Source organism: Thamnophis sirtalis, unplaced genomic scaffold, assembly GCF_051295495.1.
Source record: "Thamnophis sirtalis isolate CommonGarterSnake01/CBP01778 unplaced genomic scaffold, rThaSir2_p1.2 scaffold_3, whole genome shotgun sequence".
Lineage (NCBI taxonomy): Eukaryota > Metazoa > Chordata > Lepidosauria > Squamata > Natricidae > Thamnophis > Thamnophis sirtalis.
This window is the reverse complement of record NW_028261383.1, coordinates 75,349,208-75,362,066: the sequence shown is the minus strand read 5'-3', so window position 1 is coordinate 75,362,066 and position 12,859 is coordinate 75,349,208. Positions and strand designations below refer to the sequence as shown.

The following is a 12,859-nucleotide window of genomic DNA, read 5'->3' as shown; positions in this document are numbered from 1 at the left end:
CTCCCATCATGCACCAACCATCACCTTAATGCCTGCCTATGTGCCCTTACAATGTGCTGCTTCATGAAAATGGAGCAGAGGCTGACAGCTGCTTTGATGAATCTTACAAATGATACTACAAATAGCAATATGAATAGAGAAAATCAATACATGAGCCAGTCTTGAATGTAATGATCAACCGTGACTCCATGTGGGCGATACTAAACAAAACTATAATCCCATAGAAGCCCAAAAGTAGATTGTGACTAAAAATAATAATATAATGAACCAAAATTTGGCCAAAGATCCAATTGCCCCATAGAAATGTTTACTGAAGAGCATTTGTAATCTAATTCCTACTTGTTATGGCATGGGATACATGATTCAAGCAGTAAATAAATATTTGATCTTAGATTAAAATAGTATTTAGCAGGTATATTTGGTATGGATTTATTGTGCTAAGCCCAGCACAAAAACTATGTTTTTCCCAACAACAATCCTGTGAAGTAGATTGGGCTGAGAGAGGCTGACCAACTCAAAAATCACCCTTTGAACTTCCACGGCACGAGCTGGGTCTCCTCACTTCTAATCCAATGACTATACCAGACTGACTCAAAATTGGTACAAAATCTAGCTTTGCTCAGGTAGGGAACGACTGATTTATCTTGGCTGCTATCTCCAATTCTTGGGTCACTACATGCAAAAGCCTAGGAAGGAAACAGCTTGTGGATCAGCACCACATCCAGAGGCGATGGAAACCATATCTTGATCAGGTAATTCCTTCAAAACTTGAAACTGCTGTGGTTTTTGACAGTGAAGTCATAAGGGGGGGCTGGATGGCATATGGCCTAATTTATATGCTTCAGGAAGTGCAAAGAGTGGAAGAGTTTCAAGGTCCTTCTTTATACCTGGGTACCATAACGCCATTGTATTAGAGGTATATGTACCAAATGAAATAGCCGACTGTATCATGCAGGGAGTGAGACACCCCAAAGAGGTTGTACCAAATTTGTGCTAAAATCTATCCTCTTTATTACCTCAGTAACATCATTTTTGTTGAGATTCCTCAAGCTTGCGAGGGCAGCATCCAGAGCAGGGAGGGCTTCTGCTAGGTCTTTCTGTGCATCATCAGCAATAGCCTGAGCAGTTTGAGCTTTCACTTTAGCTTTCATTTCTTCTGCTTGTACCGCATTTCTTGTCTCTTCTGCTACAGCTGTGTCTACCTGCAATAACACAAAAGTGTTTAGGACTGTGTACAATCTCTCTCTCTTTCACCTCACTCAAATTTTCATTGGAGAATATAGCTTAATTGGTTACCTATAATGTTATAGTTGTTGTAGATACTTTTTCATTGGGTATTTTGTAAAATGTTTGGAATCTGTATCATACTATGGCTGATGGACACCAAACCGTACCATCTCTGGATGGCTAGACATGATGAGAATGTAAGAACTAGAAAAGCTAAAGATTTTCAAATCCTGATATGCTGTAGCAATATTTTATTGAGGTGCGACAAATGTAGAAGAACTTAAATTCCTTGTAAATTTGCCTTTAGGGTTCAGTTGATCTTTAAGATCTATTGGCAATAATTTTATTTTATTTAGATACAGAGAGAGCATGTAACAGAAACACAGGCAATATTAAAGGCTTGATTCTAAGTACTTTTTTTGAGAATACGACATTTCTATCAATTAAGGTTGTAAATCTAATTCAACAATCTAACCGCTTTAGCCTTATTATCCTTATTTTCTGGAAGATTTGAAATAGTTTAAATACATTTACCACTATAATAAAGGTGCAGCCATTTAATAAAAAAGTTCTTTTCCCTGATAGTGAACAGAACTGATGAAGATGTAATTGTGACCAAAATTTTAAGCTTAATGGGATTACAAATTGTGCAACATACAATTATTATTAAGGGAATTAAACTTACTTATTTAGCAAATGCTGATGGTACATTAGCCAGGAGACTACAGTGTTAATACAGAGTACTTATTTAACAGATTAATGGAGTTGGAAGGGATCTTGTAGGTCATCTAGTCCAACCCCCTGCCCAATAGAAAACCCTACACCAATTTTGACAAATGGCACTCCAGTCTTTTCTTGAAAGCTTCCAGTGATGAAGCTTCTACAACTTCTGAATTTGGCTGCCTAATATTGCTAGCCCCTTTGGTTCACACTTGTGTACCATCCAGAAATGCACTATAGGAGGCGGAATAGCACTAGACTCATTAGTTATCCAGTGCTTTTTCTCTCCATCGATTTGCCTTGTGTTTGGGCACAACATTTGTGCAGGTCCAGCGCTGATTTGGTTCATACGTCCACACAAAGCAGTATTATTTTTCTCACCAAAGTGGTATCAATTTATTTAGTTGCCTGTATCAAGTTGGAGTGGCTCAAAGACCACAGAGTGTTGGATAATCTTCCCTAACCTCTGCCTCTCAGAGTTGAGGGAAAAAAAACCTTCAACCCTTGTAATTGTCAAGTAACAGGACTTCACAGTATTAGAGGAACTGAATTCCAAGTTACTTGGAGGGCATCAAATTGAATAAAAGATATTGTTGGAAGATGGAAGGACAATTGAAAACGCAAAGGAAATGACCACAAAGACTGATATGTCCTTTCTTGAAGGGCATGAAAGGCTTCTGAATGAGGCTATTTGTACTATGGAGTAAAATGAATTACAGCATTTCTAAAGGAATAAATGTAAATTCCAAATTCTTGACTGCGGGAAATATTTTAGGAACATGGCTTAAAGAATACATTTTTGTCTTGAGAAGCAACTTACATATTGAACTAACTGTTTGGGTACTAAAGTAAAAGGAACTCAAGATATTTTGTCACCTCCATAAGGAAATATAAATGGCACTCCTCCCTTGTATAATAAAAGCAACAATAAACAAGATTTTGTGGCTCTTTAATGGCATTCAACCTATACTTTCCTATTTTAAGCGCAGGCCAGGGCCTAGCAAAAAGCAACATGGATATGCAATATAAATGCTGCTTTCTTCAACATAGGAACAATGAGATTTAGCATTTGCACATAATATTATGTTTATCTTGCATCCATTGCTTCTGAAGGTAGATTGCAGAGCATACAATACCTGTATTTGTTCCATGGTCACGAGTGTGTCTTTGGCAGCCTCTGCCAGCAGGGGGCGAGCTAATTCTAGCTCTTCCTGCATTTTTGCTACATCATCTGCTGTTCGCAAAAGCTGGAGGGAAAGAAAACTATATATAAAATCCATCAAGGTGAATCTCAAAGGAAGAGAAGAATGTAGTGATCATACTTGAAAGAATTTAAGTGGGATAGAAATTATTTTCTCTTGTCTCCTGAGTGTGTCAGTACACTACATGAACCAAACAGCCTAGTAGATGGCATATGGGTAACTTGTAGAATCTCTAATCAAGGCAGTCTCCTGATTAGAGATTCTCATTTGCACAGAATAATGTGAGTATGCTTGTCATCAAGATCTTTCAGGTATAAAATTCTTGATCACAATCCAGTCAGAATAAGTATTAGTGAAATTTTGAGCATAGATGTAACTATGCCATGAACTAAATGGTAAATACAGATGTTTAACTTTGGTTGACTCTTGTCAGTTGTAGTTATTTTTTAGTTTAAAGTTGGCTGTTTCCATTGTCAATGTTTGGCTTTTCCATGGTTTTATTATGCGGTGTCATGTTTCTTATAATCTCTAATCTATATTCATGAAATGTCTAATATTTCCTTAAAAATAAAACCGAATTCACCAGCATCAATAGTAGCATTTTCACATTAATTAAATGTAAGGATTCAGTGATATCACTTGGATAGTTTAGTCTGATTCACTAGAACTGTCAGTGATTTTATTGGGAACTAGGTTCAGTAATTTAGGCTAGGTCCAATTTTGGGAAAATACCCCCCTCCCCCTTTTTTCCAAAAATCAGAAAAATGCTAGGCCAGCTTTATTCAGGAAAAGATAGCAACAAAATGTTTAGCTTTCATATGTGTACATATGCACACACATGAAGAGAAAACGATTGTCTGCTTATATTCAACATAAATATGTTAGCAGTTATGGTGAATATGGTGAGGAGATGATAATTTTGTGTGTAAAACATTTGGTGCAATTTTAAAGCAATATCAAAAGTTGCTTCAAGACCTTTCAATACAGGAGTCATTGCAACAATCCATTATGTGAATTTCCTCCAAAAAGAGGAAGAAAATCAATGCAAATATCTCTAATGAATCCCACCTTATCCAGTCCACTCTTCATCCTGTTCTTGGCAACGTTCAGCTCCTGTTTCTTTGTTCCTATCAAACTGATGAAGATACCAAGCAGCTCCAAATAGCTTTTGGGAGTGACATAATTATGTCTTGCCAATTCTGCCAGATATGCCTTGCACTTAACTGCAACACTCTGATGAATCTCTACACACATTTGAATCTACAATATAGAAAACAATTTTAAGAAGCTTCAATGACTTTTTAACAAAGTAGGTATTCAAACCAAATGAGTTGATTTATGAAATACATAATTTAGGCAAATATCAAACAACATGAAAAATGGTACACATTCTAACTATTTAAAAAAAGCTCTAAATTCTAATGACTATCTTTGATTACCAATCAGCTGCTAAACTTTACAACATCTTTCACAGAACACCAAATTTGTTTCAAGAGAGGTATTTACCATGCCTTCTAAAACTTCAGGAGTAATCTCTGAGATATCTTTGAAAAAGGCAGCAGCAACAGATTCCAAGGCTTCTGAAGGCCATTCGTTGAACCAGTCAATAGTACAGCAGTTTACCAGCGATGGGAACTGTCTGAGGCGTGCTCGGAATACCTCCCCAATAGGACTAAATTGTCAGGAAACAGAAAAGAGTAAGAAAAGTTCTTGTTACAACAGTTTGTGTTAGTTTTGTTCTACTGGAATACATTATAGGCAGGAAAGGCTGTCCTGGAGACAGAGCGAAGGATAGTGGGTTCCATTATAACTGAAGGTGGAAGCACTATGCCTCATAAGCTTTAATCCTTCTAGTATCTATAGATTTGAAAGACTTGGTCTTCAAGAGCTTGGTTCAAAGACAAAAAAAACCCCCATGTTCTCAACACTTCATTTCACCAAGATTAGTAAATTAGGAAGTTTAAATTTACAGTAATCCAAAGCAAAACTACGGAAAGATGCAAAATAATGTCTAAAGCCTGGAGTGGGTGTGTGGGTGTGATAGGGAGAAGTGGCTCACTCGCTCAAGGAAATACTTAAGGCAAAGCCAAGGCCAAATCCTGCGGTAGCAGTAAAAATAATAATGGAATTATTGTTTCAAAACCTCATCTTGGTACAAAACAAGAAGGGCTTAGATAGATATACTCTTCTCCCCCACAAACTCTAACAAGCTCTAAGTGCCATGATATTCTCTCTATAGTGGGAAAAAAGGTTAACATATCTCACAAATTCTTCCAAAACAGGAAAAATGGCAACCATGGCATATACAGAACTTTTCAAAATGCAGGTTTCAATTCAGATCTTCACTTTGCAACAGTGGTAGGGGAAGCTTATAGACTAGAGACTTAGGACCACATGTGTAATTAAATGGGCAGGAGTAGGATAGAAGTACCACTGGCTCAAGTATTTTTTGTGTAGCATGCTGGGGCAAATGTGAATGAATAAATAGAACTCTCTGTCTTCCTTTTTAGATACTTTTAGAATAAAATCCCCTAATCTGAAGCTATGTAGGCCTTTTGGATGACATTTCCCATTATCCCTGCAGGGATGAAGTGTTACTAGTCACAAATTGTTTTTTTGTATCAGCTTGGAAGGTTGCTGTGGAGTAATTATATAGATTTCTATGATATGAGTCACCATTAAAGGAGAGGAAAGTTGCTGAAAGTGAAGAGTTTCTTTTTTCCTGTAAGCCATATGTACCAGGTTAGCTCATACCTCATACATAGTACTGTATGGATATTACTGCGCACTTTTCCTGTATATGCAGCCATCAGGTTGGCCTTGGTGGGTTGAAGTCCCTGGTCCTGAACAAATGGTTTCATAGCAGTCATAATCTGGTCTTGCTCATCTAGGGCATACAAGTTGGGTATGTCTCCTGAATTCAACAAGTTGTTGATATCCTCTAGGAAGGATTCACTTTTGATCTAAAAAACATACATAATAATATTATGTTCATTGTTTCAATGTTCTCCATGACCTCTCCAATATATCTATTTCATTTTTATATTAGCAGATTTTATTTAACCAACCAACCAATACATTTTCTGTATATCGAAAGATTCAATATCACTCTTTTTCTTGGTTGTGGGCTGGCTGCTGGAAGGCTCTGTAAGAGAGACTTCTGGACAGAGAGTCTTCCAGCAGCCAGCCCACAACCATAGAGCGCACTCCTAGAGCAGCCGCTGCTGGAAGACTAGGCAGCCGAGTTTGGGAGTTTGGAACCAGAGAAGAAGTTATGCTCGGAGTGTGGTGGCGGCTGCTGCAGGGAGACCTGGGCCCGGACATGTTGAGGCTAGGAGGCATGCCTGCTGGGGATGGAACAGGTGCTTGCGCAACCCCCTTCTCCAGCCCGGCAGAGCTCCATGCACTGACCTAGGGGGTATCCCTAATGTGCCACGCCGCGGGAGCTGGGGAACGGGCAGAGCACCACGTAGCTTGACGCCTTAGGGATACCCCCTAGGTTAGTGAATGGCACTCTGTCCGGCTGGAGAAGGGGTTTGCCGGGCGGTTGCTCGTGAGCTTGTTCACCTCATGGCTGCTTCACCCCTGAGGCTGTGCCTAGCTCTTCAGGAGCCAGTTTGCAAGGGAGCAGTTGCCCGGCAACCCGAAAACAATAAGCCCTCCCCTATAATAAGCCCAAGGCCATATTTTGTAAATAAAAAGAAAATAAGACCCTGTCGTATTTTGGGGGAAACACGGTAGGAATAGAGATAGATTGGTGGTCCTACTTACAAATTCAGACAATATATAAAGAGGATTTAGAAAAAAATATGGCTTCTATAAAGAACAGCAAGTGCTTGATAAAATAACACAGGGATAGAGGAAAAAATGACAACAAAACATATAATTATTTCCTGAGATTTAAAATGGAAGAAGAAACGGTCAAGGAAACCATGATAATTTGGGCAAAAAACTTTGACTATAATATTGAAATATTGGGAAAAATTGTTTGCGTGTGTATGTAAATTCAAATTATCAATGTAGGCAGCCTATAAAGAAAATCTATACAAAATTTTTTATCATTGGCATTTACCCCCAGCAAGACTGGCCAAAATGTTCCCAAATAGGTTGGCGGAATGATTAAGATATAAGCACAAACAAGGTACATTTGTTCATATGTGGTGGACATGTTCAGCAGTCAGGAAGTATTGGATCATAATAAGGAAATAATTAGAGCTGAAACCGGAATTATTCCTACTAGGTATAATAAGAAAACTTATGCAAGGATTGGAGGCTCATATTACACCTCTTCTCCATGAACTATATGGGCTACCAGTCTGTTCTGAGTGAAGTTCAAGTTTTGGTTATGATTTATAAAACCCTTAATGGTGTAAGTCCAGGCTGCCTGGTGAACTACCTTGTCCCACTAAGACTATCCTATTCTATTTGGGCTGGCAGAGAAGGCCTACTGGGAACTCATTGGTAAAGAACTCCAACTGTTGTGATCCAGAAGAGCCTTCTCTGCTGCAGCACCTGCCCTTTGGAACAGCCTGCCCTCTAATGTAAGATCTGCCTCAATTTCCTATCCTTCTCTGGCTTTGGAGGTTGGCCTGGCGGTTTGCTAGGGGAGTTCTACTCTGGAGATGGCTGCACATTGACAGCAGACTCCCCCTCCCCCCTTCTCTGCTCCCCACTTGCCCATCGTTTTTAGTAGTTGTATTGATGTATTTTCTTTGTTTTCTTTGTCCTTGTTTTATTTTTTTGTTTCTATTAAATTACTTTTGCTTTGCTTAAACTTCCTTGTCCTTTATTTTAATTATTGTTGTGAGTCACCTAGAGTAGCCCCATGTTGAGATAGGCGGCAAATAAGTATCCTCCTCCCCCCCCCTCATCTTTTTGATCGTTATCTAGTTCCTATGGTTAATTCAAGAACGTTTTGGAAATGCTAGTAGGACTAGTCAGATGCAAATATAATATTAAAATACTATATAAGGAATGGATGACCGGCTAAGAGTGGGAGCCTTTTAATAGAAGTATTATAGAGATTCTAAGATGAGGCTGATGATTTCAATTTTATGCATGCTTATTGGGGATTAATTGTCATTGAATTTAAGGAGAATAACACATAACTAGATATAAATAGTACAGGATTGCATTATATGAGAAGTAGATGAGCTGGATAAGCCCATTGTGGGGACTCTTCTGAGCACACTAATGACTATTACTCATGTAAGAAGCATGCTAACAAATACAGTACATGAGGAAATTCCAATCCTTGAACTCTGCCAATAGATTTGCTTACCTGGGTATCTGTAAACAGAAATGTAATAGAGAGGCTTTGCAAGCCAGCCTTCAGCATAATCTTTTTGATGTCTTCTCTCCACTCAGCTGTCCCATAGTTTTTTGAAAGCTCTATCTGGAAGCATTCATAATCAGCTCTAAAAAGGAAGGAATCTGAATCAGGACATGAGCTACTCCTGTAAAGATATTACTGAAGAACATCATTAGGAAGATTTCAAACACTGCCACAAAACAAATGTCAATAGTGTTTTGACATTTTCATTACAAAAGTTGTAATTGTAAATGAAACAAACCACTTTGAAGATAAAATAGCTTATTTCTTTAGCAACAAATATATTGAAGTGAACAGGTCAAAATCTGCTGGATAAAAGTGTGATTTTTTCTGTGTGGACTTATTTCTATTGTAAATATGGTTATGACGTATAGTTTAACTTATGGAATTATTTTGCAATGACCCTCACTGATCATGAAGTTGTTATTGCCGCCTTGCGAAAGTGATCCTCACCCCAATATTTTAGTAACATATCCAGATGGTTTTGTTGCACTTCCTACCACTGGAAACAATGATCTATGTCTTTGGTGATGGAATATACATTTTATTTAGTTCCTAATTCCTGGTTGCTATCTGTGGCATGCTAACTTGCAAATCCTGGCTTTGAATAATTTGCATTCTAAGTAACTTGTCACAGCTTACTAGTGCAGAAATGAGTAACATGCATTTATATCTTACATATGAGATGCCAGCTTAGTCAGTGATTGTCTTCCACTACCACCAACACCCAAGAGAAGAGCATTGCCCAATGCCTGGCGTAGAATACGTGTGATTCGGCATATGTGTGCCAAAGCGTCCATGAATAGCACTAGCTTCATCTTAGTAGTATTGATCTGATTGTATTCATCCATATACTCTTCTATCACACGTATAAGCTGGGAACAAAGCCAAAAAAAAAAAAAGATCAATAAGACCAGTTAGTTAGGAAAGACACATTTTTGGAGGCCATCTTAGGAGAAGTGCATCCCTTCTGTCTATTATCATCAGATGCCACTGATGATAATAAATGAAATACTGTTATTTGAAAGAATAAAATTAGAATCTGAGTTCCAAAACTGATATCTTTTAGGCAACAAAGGGAAACATTGACTTTGATATCTGAGACTAAATATGGTACACAAAGAATTAGAACTAGCATACTTAGTTTTGCTGCAACAATCGTATCAATAAATTGGGTAAGATTGCAGAGTAAAATTCATTGTTTTACCATGATTGACTTGATTAAGTCATCTAACTCCTCATAGCCTCAACTATCTGAGCAACAGATGTGACAAATATTTGCTTACCAAAGAAGCCAGAATAATTAATGACTATAATTCATTTGGTGATCAAGAAAAAAAGCATACTGTTATCATTATTATTTCGGGCTACATGGCAGTGAATGCAAAGGACATCATTCCTTATTAAAATCTTTACATTTTTACCCTCTGCTTAATTAACATTTTCTCAGTAAGCACACTCTCCTTCCACTTGGGAGTTCTGTGGGAAGGGTAATTACTTGCAAAGGTCAGCTGTAAAGATTTTAATGGCATTCACTGCAGTACTAGGAACATAAAACTTGTTCTCTTTCCTAGTTTATTGCATTTTTCAAGCGTAAGTACTATGCTCAAGTCATCTGCATAGCAGATTCCCAACTGTTCTTTATTACTTGCCTAAACACCAAAAGAAGCAGGGGGCTTGGGGGAAAAGTGCATAATCTAGGTCTGTTCCATCCAGTTTCATCTATCATTCTCAGCATGCTTCTGGAGTTCAGTCTATCCTTGCACAACCTTATTCTTCTTACACAGAAAATAATACATACTTTTAATATATGCTTCCCGTGTTAGCCCACATGTGCAACATAGCTAGAATATTTTTCCACACTTTAAGTTGTCCTTAACCATATGTAAATTATACATTGTGGGCAGGGTGAATTAAAGACATAGCAAACAGAAGAGGCAGAGATGTATCATTTGCAACCTACTTTCTCTTTGCTATCAATCAGTTCATAAAGCTTCACATCAGACCCAGGCGTCATGAAATCTGCATAAAGAAGGGGCTCAAAAGGAACAACTTCATAAAAACTGGTTTTCCATTCCAACATCATGTCCTTCATCAAGTCATCAAACCAATATCGATCGTCATCATTAACTAAACGATCACGGAACACGCGACAGCTTTCGTGATACCACAACCTCAGCAGGGTCAATTTATCCTGGCAAAGAATCATAAAGAATGTCTTTAGTAATGTTCCATGTTTGATTTCCACAGGACCCCAAACCATTTCTAAATCGCATATGTGGGCTAGGCAGCTGTATAAATTTAGTAAAATAATACATAAATAAATGTAAATAAATAACTAATCTTTTCTTTACATATTGATTTAAACCAGGGGTGGGTTTCAAAAATTGTTCGAACCTACTCTGTGGGCGTGGCCTCCTTTGTGGGAGTGGCTTGCTGCCCATGTGACCGGATGGGAGTGGCTTGCCACCCATGTGACCGGATGGGAGTGGCCTCCCACCCATGTGACCTGGTGGGAGTGGCCAAGACGATGTTATTACTAGATATTACTAATTACTAAATATTATTAATATTACTAGATCATTAATGCATAGATAACTGTGGGACATTACACACCCACCCACATCCAGAAACTATGACAGTGCTAGGAAAACACCAAAAAAATAAAAATCCCCCCCCCCCCCCAAAAAAAGACTGCCAATGAAACCAGTTTTTTCCCCCTAAGCCTAAGAACAGGAAAGACAAAGTCACTGGAATAAAAACCATCAAGGCAATGTGGAAAATTATAAAGGACAGGCACTCACAGAACCATCAACCACCTCAGAATTACCTAAACAAGAAAGGTGACCAGATTTTCAGATTGGTAAAGAGGGACACCATTGACCGGGGGGGGGGAGCTAGGCCGCGGCAGTTACTGCCAGCCCGCAACCTCGCTAGGGACGTCTGGTCACCTTAATTATATACATTCTCTCTCTCTCTATCCATCCATCCGTTTGTCTGTCTATCTGCCTGCCTATCTAGTTATGGTATCCCTCTCCCTCTTTCCCCCTCTCTTTCTCCATCCATCTATCTGCTTGCCTACCTATCTCTCTCTCTTTCTCTCTATCCATCCGTCTATCTGCCTGCCTATCTGTCTATCTAGTTATGGTCTCTCTCTCTCTCTCTCTCTCCCTCTCCCTCCCTCATCTCATTATCATCTATCTCAGTGTTTCTCCACCTTTTTATAAAAATATTTTTTTTATTTATTTTTTGTTACATAGACGACACATACCCACAACAATAAAAACAAAACAAAAAGAAAAAAACCCATCATCACATATAGCATGTCGTTTGGTTACAAGTGTTTTAACATTTATCATTCTTATACATTTATTATTTCATTTAATAGGTTATAATATACAGTTTGGGTTGCTTTGTTTACCATCCCTTCCTCCTATTATAACACCACCTCATTTTCCCTTTCTTTTCTCCCTTCCTCCCTTCTCTACTTTCTTCCTTCCTGCTCTCCTTCCCCTTCCTTCTTCCCTTACCTTTCTCCTACTCCTGCTCTTCCTCTTCCCCTTTCTACCCTCTCTCCCCCTCTTTCTCTCCTTTCCATCCTCCTCTCCTCTTTCTTCTTTCCCCCATCTTCCTTTCATTCTCTCCTCCTTTCTCCCTTTCTCCCAACTCCCTTTCTGGGAGTTGAAGTCCACACACTTTCAAGTCTCCAAGGTGGAGAAAGACTGATCTATCTAATTAATATAATTATTTCTCCCTCTCTTTTTCACTCTCTTTCCAGCGCACACACGCAAATGCATAGGGCAGCCCACCTCACACACAGGTAACTCCGGGCGGCTTACGGGAAGAGGACAGCCGACCACTCACCCACGCGGGGGGGGGGGGGGCAGGATTTCGCCAAGAAAAGTTAACTTTCCTGCGAAAGGGGCCGGCAGCCTCTCAGCTCTTCCCGGCCGGGGAGACCTCCCACCACTTCCACTCCTGCGACCCTCCTCCCGCCTCCTCGGAGCTTTAAGCAAGCTAACTGGGAAGGCCGGGGAAGAAGAAGAAGCGGCGGCGCGAGGTCAGGAGTCCTTGGGGTCGCGGCGGAAGCCCTGCCAAAGTGCCCCTTTCCCGGCTCGGCTGCCATTGCTGCTGCTCATGGCAGAAGGGGAGGAGGAGGAGGAGGAGGAGGAGGAGGAGGAGGAGGAGGAGGAAGATAAAGCGGCGGGGTGGTTCCTGCAGCCACCAAGGCGGGAAAGGTGCACTTTGACAGAGCTTCCACAGCCCTGCCAAAGCGCCCCTTTCCCGGCTCGGCTGCCATTGCTGCTGCTCATGGCAGAAGGGGAGGAGGAGGAGGAGGAAGATAAAGCGGTGGGGTGGTTCCTGCAGCTGCCAAGGC

At 39.7% G+C, this 12,859-nt stretch overlaps 1 protein-coding gene across 1 annotated transcript in view; it reads right to left on the bottom strand.

Annotated features, from left to right (window-relative positions):
- The window catches only part of DNAH1 (dynein axonemal heavy chain 1), a 179,468-nt gene that overhangs the window by 38,381 nt on the left and 128,228 nt on the right, over window positions 1-12,859 (bottom strand). Inside the window, exons 48-55 of the mRNA XM_087709198.1 lie at window positions 10,445-10,675; window positions 9,160-9,356; window positions 8,431-8,566; window positions 5,904-6,112; window positions 4,656-4,821; window positions 4,218-4,409; window positions 3,084-3,194; window positions 1,017-1,202 (exon numbers count right to left, since the gene is read on the bottom strand). Coding sequence (XP_087565324.1) covers window positions 1,017-1,202; window positions 3,084-3,194; window positions 4,218-4,409; window positions 4,656-4,821; window positions 5,904-6,112; window positions 8,431-8,566; window positions 9,160-9,356; window positions 10,445-10,675 — 1,428 coding nt within the window. The remainder of the gene's footprint in view (window positions 1-1,016; window positions 1,203-3,083; window positions 3,195-4,217; window positions 4,410-4,655; window positions 4,822-5,903; window positions 6,113-8,430; window positions 8,567-9,159; window positions 9,357-10,444; window positions 10,676-12,859) is intronic.